This window comes from Conger conger, chromosome 8, assembly GCF_963514075.1.
Source record: "Conger conger chromosome 8, fConCon1.1, whole genome shotgun sequence".
Taxonomy (NCBI): Eukaryota; Metazoa; Chordata; class Actinopteri; order Anguilliformes; family Congridae; genus Conger; species Conger conger.
This window is the reverse complement of record NC_083767.1, coordinates 5,059,379-5,065,732: the sequence shown is the minus strand read 5'-3', so window position 1 is coordinate 5,065,732 and position 6,354 is coordinate 5,059,379. Positions and strand designations below refer to the sequence as shown.

Here is a 6,354-nt window from a genome sequence, read left to right as displayed (position 1 = left end):
CCGGCAGTCGGAGGGTTGCCGGTTCGATCCCCCGCCCGGGCTGTGTCGAAGTGTCCCTGAGCAAGACACCTAACCCCCAAATGCTCCTGACGAGCTCTAACCCCTAAATGCTCCTGACGAGCTGGTCGGCGCCTTGCATGGCAGCTAATCGCCGTCGGTGTGTGAGTGTGTGTATGAATGGGTGAATGAGAAGCATCAATTGTACAGCGCTTTGGATAAAGGTGCTATATAAATGCCAACCATTCCCTATGATTCACCAGAAGTTGGGAAACAATGCCTGATGTGTGTGTAATGTACGTTTGTGATATGAAAATGACAGGATGTTTCCATTAAAATATGTTTAATAGTTATTCTCTGTGATGTATAGTTTTGAAACGGTTGCTGAGACTTAAGAGGGATGAACTACTGTCCGTGTGCTCCTGAGTTAACAAACACAGAAAAGAACTCAATAAAGAAAAACAATAAGTTACCGAGGCTGGAGTTGCCCTTGACGACTGTAATTGTCCTCTGGAAGGTGCTTCCCGCGGCGTTGTGTTGTTTATCTTCGCCCCGCATGGGCCTGGATTCCACACATAACTCTTCCTCCTAAGCACACAACATGGAGGACCCCACTGTTACCGATAAACAACACCGCAGGGAACGCCATCATCAGCACTTTCTTTAGTCATGATGATAATGCGCCCCAATCTTATTCACGAGCATTCAGCCCACATCTAGGTCAGACTCTGAGTCAAAATCATTTCACTCTTTACACGCCGGTGAAAGTTTGAGACACTCCTGCTGATCTCTAAGGATGCTCAACAAGAATGTGTTACGAACTGAAATGCTCCAATCATGTGAAAGAAGGCATTTTTCCGGACATAGATCAGAATAGATAAGACTCTGCAATCTGTGCGAATGTTACTGGTGTCTCACGGTTAAAGCACTTGAAATAGTTATTTGATGCAGGTCTAGCTTAAACCTGAATAGTGTTCAGTGTTTCCACAACGAGGAAGAATGACGAGGATCGGATAACTTGATCAACGCGATTCAGACGTACTCTAGCGCTGCTGTACAGTCGCAGATTTAGCAACAGGGTATGATTTCCCTATCGTCTTATCTCTGTCACCTCATTGCACAAATAACAATAATGATAATACAATTTATGCATCAAGCTTGTGTCATGTACCCAAAGCTCTGAACAGAGTGAACAGAGGAGAGGATTTCTGATAAGTCAGGTGAAGCTGATAATGAAGTAGCTAGGCTACAGCAGCAGAAGTCTAAAAATAAGTCTAATAAATCCCAAAGAAAGTGGTCATTGAGTGTATATATCATTTGAATACCCCGGGGGCGTGACGTGTTAGGATTTCACACACAGACTCTATTGATTTGGGCGCTGTAATGATAGACTACATATCCATGGCTTCAGCCCTGCTCAGCCCCACGAGCACTCATCAGTATGGGCGATATCCCTGAAAGAGACATCACTTCACGCTCCAAACCCCGGGAACCTTGTCGAGAACACACCGGCTTTCAAATCAATTTTAAACTGGCGTGAGCGCGATGCATGCACAATGACCGCAGTGGGCGGGAGATTAGGCAGTTAGGGGGAGACAGGTCTCTCCGCGGGGCGGCTGATTACCTGCTCAAAGCCTTCCAGGAGAGGGGGGCTGATTACCCCCTCAAAGCCATCCAGGAGAGGGGGGGAGGTGCGCCCCTCCTCCGGGCCCAGCCCTGGGGAGTCGCTGCCCCCCAGGCGGGGGGGAATCTCAGGGGAGGCCTCGTAAGTTTCGTCCGACTCGCGCTCCTCCGTCAGACCACCAGGGGGCGCCACCTGCGGCTCAGACTCCGTCACGTCGAAGCCGTGCTCGAGCGGCAGGGGAGGGCTCGCGGACCCCCAGGGCCCGGAGAAAAGCATGGGGTCTTCTTCCTCCTCGTCTTCGGGGGAAAAGGGCTCTGCCTCGTCGGGGAATTCACACGCAGGGGCTTCTGGGAAACCGGCCTCAGCAAAGAGGTCCTCCGGAGCCGTTCGCTAGACCAAACGAAGCACACCGCACAGCGGGGTTACAAATACCAATTACCCTTATCCAAACCCACTATTAATTCACCGCATTGGCCCCCCTGTGAGCTCCCAGTAACGAGCCCTCTCATTGGGTGGCCGACGGAGGACGGCCGTAAACGTAATTGATCCTGCATTAGAGAGCGCTGTGGCGGTCCACACCGCGGTACGCCTCTACCTGCGCGGTGGTGATGCAACGGGGTCGGCCCCCTACGATATGAATCACCGCACCGCCGTCCTGAAGGCAACAATAAAAGAGAATAAAGAAGGAAAATAAAAATGTGTAGCTCTGGGATTTAGCGCAGTAAATCTGGAATATTACACAGACCGCACGCGGGCCTGCTACAGGGCGAGCCGCGCAGTAAAGACTCTTTCTCCTTTCTCTGGGAGGGGATCTGCAGCTTTTAAAGAGATTTTCTGGGGGCTTTTCTTGGTCTCTGGCAGGTTCTGAAGAAGAGATTCTCGGCTAGAGTTCCTGCAGCTCTCACGGAACGCGACTGAAAATCTTCGGCCGTTGTCTGGCTCTGCTTCTGTCAGAATTCGGGCTTCGAGACCGAGTGGGAGGGATAAAACTGATCTTGGAACAGAGCGAACATCATCCACTGCCAACGGTATAGGTGAAACGCGGACACTGCTACAGCGTGCAGACTTTCCCTCCTACGAGCTGATCATACCGCTGCACGAGCTGATCAAGCAGCCAGCGGCTCAACACCTCAGAGCTGGTTGATCAGCTCACACCCAGCTCCACCAGCTTCATGACCGACTTGTCAAAGAGAAACGCAGCTGCAAAATCCAGCGCGTGTATGACCAGCTTGACCAGCTCAGTTCTCCAGCCCGTCAAGCTGGCATAGCTGGATTTTACAGCAGGGATTCACTTCGTCAAGTTCTTCAGCTTCCTGTAAATATGAACCATAAACAACATGCATTGGTTATTTTTAGCGATGGTAATATTTAACATTTGAATGCCATCTGCAATTTCACACCTTATCTCTCAGTGGCGGCCCAGCCCTGACAGTGGCTGACGTGGCAGTGGCTGTAAGTGTTTGTTTGGACGGTACGGGCGCTGTGGCGGACTGTGTACCTCCGAGGCGGAGGCCCGGGCGGACGTCTGGAGCTCCAGGTCACCTCCGCAGGCGCTGCCGTGCAGGGCGAGCATGGACGCGTGGAAGGTGTCGTCCTCCTCTCCCGAGAAACGCAGGTCAAACGTCCTGTCGTCCGTCAGGTCCCCCTCGACCGAGTCGATCTGAGCGCAGGAGAGGAGGAGAGGGGGAGAGGGGGAGAGGGGGAGAGTGAACGAGGGGAGCAGAGGAGGAGAGGGGGAGAGGGGGGGGAGCGTGAACGAGGGAAGCGGAGGAGGAGAGAGGAGGGGGGAGTGTGAACGAGGGCAGCGGAAGAGGAGAGGAGGGAAGGGGGGAGTGTGAACGGAGGAAGCGGAGGAGGAGAGGAAGAAGAGAATGCCGACCGTCAGATGCTCAGAGACACCCTGCTGCGATTGATGGACAAGCGGCGCCAAGCTAAAAACAACCGCCACCTGTCGAAGACGGAAGTGCTCGCGCGCTTCTCTTTAAAAAGACAGCGCTCTTTTGAGCATTACGCCTGATGTAACTGACCCCTGACCTGTGCACTAAGCGCGGGTTTGAAAACGGGAGACGGCACAGCTGTTCTCGCGCTTTGAGGTTCTACAGAACCCACTGTGGCCCAACACGCACTGGCCTAGTTTCACTCAACATCTGTCCTCTGACTTTGACTTACAAACACATCAAAGTTTGCAGGTTTAATTCAAAAACTCGGGCGGCGTCAGCGAGTTCCCGAATGTTTGCCGATCTGTGCTTGTGAAGAAAGAGAAAGAAACTCCCGCCAAGGTCAGACGTAAGGACGCATGTTGATTGGGTCTGGGCCGTGTTCACAGACACAAACGGGCTCGGTGTGCTTCTCTGAGTGTGCTTCTCTGAGTGTGCTTTTCTCAGTGTACTTTTCTCAGTGTACTTTTCTGCGTGTACATTTCCAAGTGTACTTTTCTGAGTGTGCTTTCTGGGAGTCATTTTCTGGGGGTACTTTTCCGAGTGTACTTTTATGGGTATGATTTTCTGAGTGTACTTTTCTGAGTGTGCTTTCTGGGAGTGATTTTCTGAGTGTGCTTTTATGGGTGCGATGTTCTGGCTTCACGCTGCGTTTCTGGACCTCGGGCATGGGGGTGGGGACTGACCAGTGCCAGCTCTGCGTGGAACAGGACACCGTCTGCAGGGTCCTCCTGGTCAAACTGCCGGACAGGACGGGGGGCGGACTGTGACTGGTCTCCTGTAGAAGGACTGAGCTGCAGAGACAGGCATGGGACAAAGGGCCAGTCTCAGCCTACCCAGGGCCCCAGACCACAGGACTACTGCAGTCTCAGTCTAGCCAGGGCCCCAGACCACAGGACTACTGCAGTCTCAGTCTACCCAGGGGCCCAGACCACAGGACTACTGCAGTCTCAGTCTACCCAGGGCCCCAGACCACAGGACTACTGCAGTCAGAGTCTACCCAGGGCCCCAGACCACAGGACTACTGCAGTCTCAGTCTAGCCAGGGCCCCAGACCACAGGACTACTGCAGTCTCAAGTCTACCCAGGGCCCCAGACCACAGGACTACTGCAGTCTCAAGTCTACCCAGGGCCCCAGACCACAGGACTACTGCAGTCTCAGTCTACCCAGGGCCCCAGACCACAGGACTACTGCAGTCTCAGTCTACCCAGGGCCCCAGACCACAGGACTACTGCAGTCTCAGTCTACCCAGGGCCCCAGACCACAGGACTACTGCAGTCTCAGTCTACCCAGGGCCCCAGACCACAGGACTACTGCAGTCTCAGTCTACCCAGGGCCCCAGACCACAGGACTACTGCAGTCTCAGTCTACCCAGGGCCCCAGACCACAGGACTACTGCAGTCTCAGTCTACCCAGGGCCCCAGACCACAGGACTACTGCAGTCTCAGTCTAGCCAGGGCCCCAGACCACAGGACTACTGCAGTCTCAGTCTACCCAGGGGCCCAGACCACAGGACTACTGCAGTCTCAGTCTACCCAGGGGCCCAGACCACAGGACTACTGCAGTCTCAGTCTACCCAGGGCCCCAGACCACAGGACTACTGCAGTCTCAGTCTACCCAGGGCCCCAGACCACAGGACTACTGCAGTCTCAGTCTACCCAGGGGCCCAGACCACAGGACTACTGCAGTCTCCCGTGACTTTGCTATGCGCTTGCGTAGCTGCATGTTAGTAGCACAGGACTTTGTGAAAGCTTAATTTGCTTCAGCGCAGATCGAGGTTGATGCAGATCTCATACTACGCACTGATTTCCTTGCATGCGATTTTGATAAGATTGATTGTGAAGGAGTTAATTTTGTGTTTTGTGAGAAATGCTGTGATTTTGTGATTTTAAATGAATTGATTTGGCTGAGTTGATTGGGGGAAAAGCACAACGGCCAGAGCACGGCACACTAAACGCAGACTGCACCCAGACACAGAAGCACTAAAGATGGGAAACAACATGGAAACTTCTGGAAGCACAAAACCCAACTGGCAGCACGACTGTCTCCTCAACGCCCCGTCATCACAATTCTCAAAAATAGTCAAAAATCTATTTCAGAGGACAGAAAATACCGAATACCAAATGCCAGACGACTTGTTTAACAGCGCATACAGAGAGACGGAATGGGCGTGCAGAACTACAACACCAGGGAGACAGCCCGCAGTAATGCAACCCTCTACAAACATAAAAAGCATAAAAAGACTGTGAGCAAAGTGCCTGGAAAAGAAATAAGAACCAATTTCAATCAAAAGAAGCGCAGCTGCCACTGCCAAGGCTGGAGATGTTAGCTCATGATTTTAACATTGCACATGATTTCCTCAGCGTTACACTTTAAGACCGCAAAAGGACACTTCACTGCCGGTTAATGCCCCACATACGCTCCCACACTATCTCTCTCACACTCAAATTCAGATGAGTTTTACTGGCATGGTAAGTGTACACTTATATTGCCAAAGCATTCACTGACATAACAAACACGACACACAGGCATTCGTAATTGGACTACAGTAAACTGAATGAATCAAATAAAGAAGACAGAAATAGAGTTTTACATTTAGAAGGTGACACATTAAAAATGGAAATGAACTATAATCATTTTGCTTTCTGGTTTCTTTGCTCTCTCTCTCTCTCACCATCTCTCTCACATACACACACACACATACACATACACATACACACATAAACACACACACACACACACACACACACATACACCAACACACACACATACACACCCACACACCCCTCCACACAC

The 6,354-nt window shown here is 51.9% G+C and overlaps 1 protein-coding gene across 3 annotated transcripts in view; it reads right to left on the bottom strand.

Moving 5' to 3' along the window:
- LOC133134927 (multiple PDZ domain protein) overlaps nt 1–6,354 on the bottom strand; it is a 75,431-nt gene that overhangs the window by 45,323 nt on the left and 23,754 nt on the right. For all 3 annotated transcript variants that reach the window (XM_061251540.1, XM_061251541.1, XM_061251539.1), the window contains exons 18-21: nt 4,245–4,352; nt 3,120–3,281; nt 1,622–2,011; nt 471–585 (exon numbers count right to left, since the gene is read on the bottom strand). In XM_061251540.1, the coding sequence (XP_061107524.1) occupies nt 471–585; nt 1,622–2,011; nt 3,120–3,281; nt 4,245–4,352 (775 nt within the window). The remainder of the gene's footprint in view (nt 1–470; nt 586–1,621; nt 2,012–3,119; nt 3,282–4,244; nt 4,353–6,354) is intronic.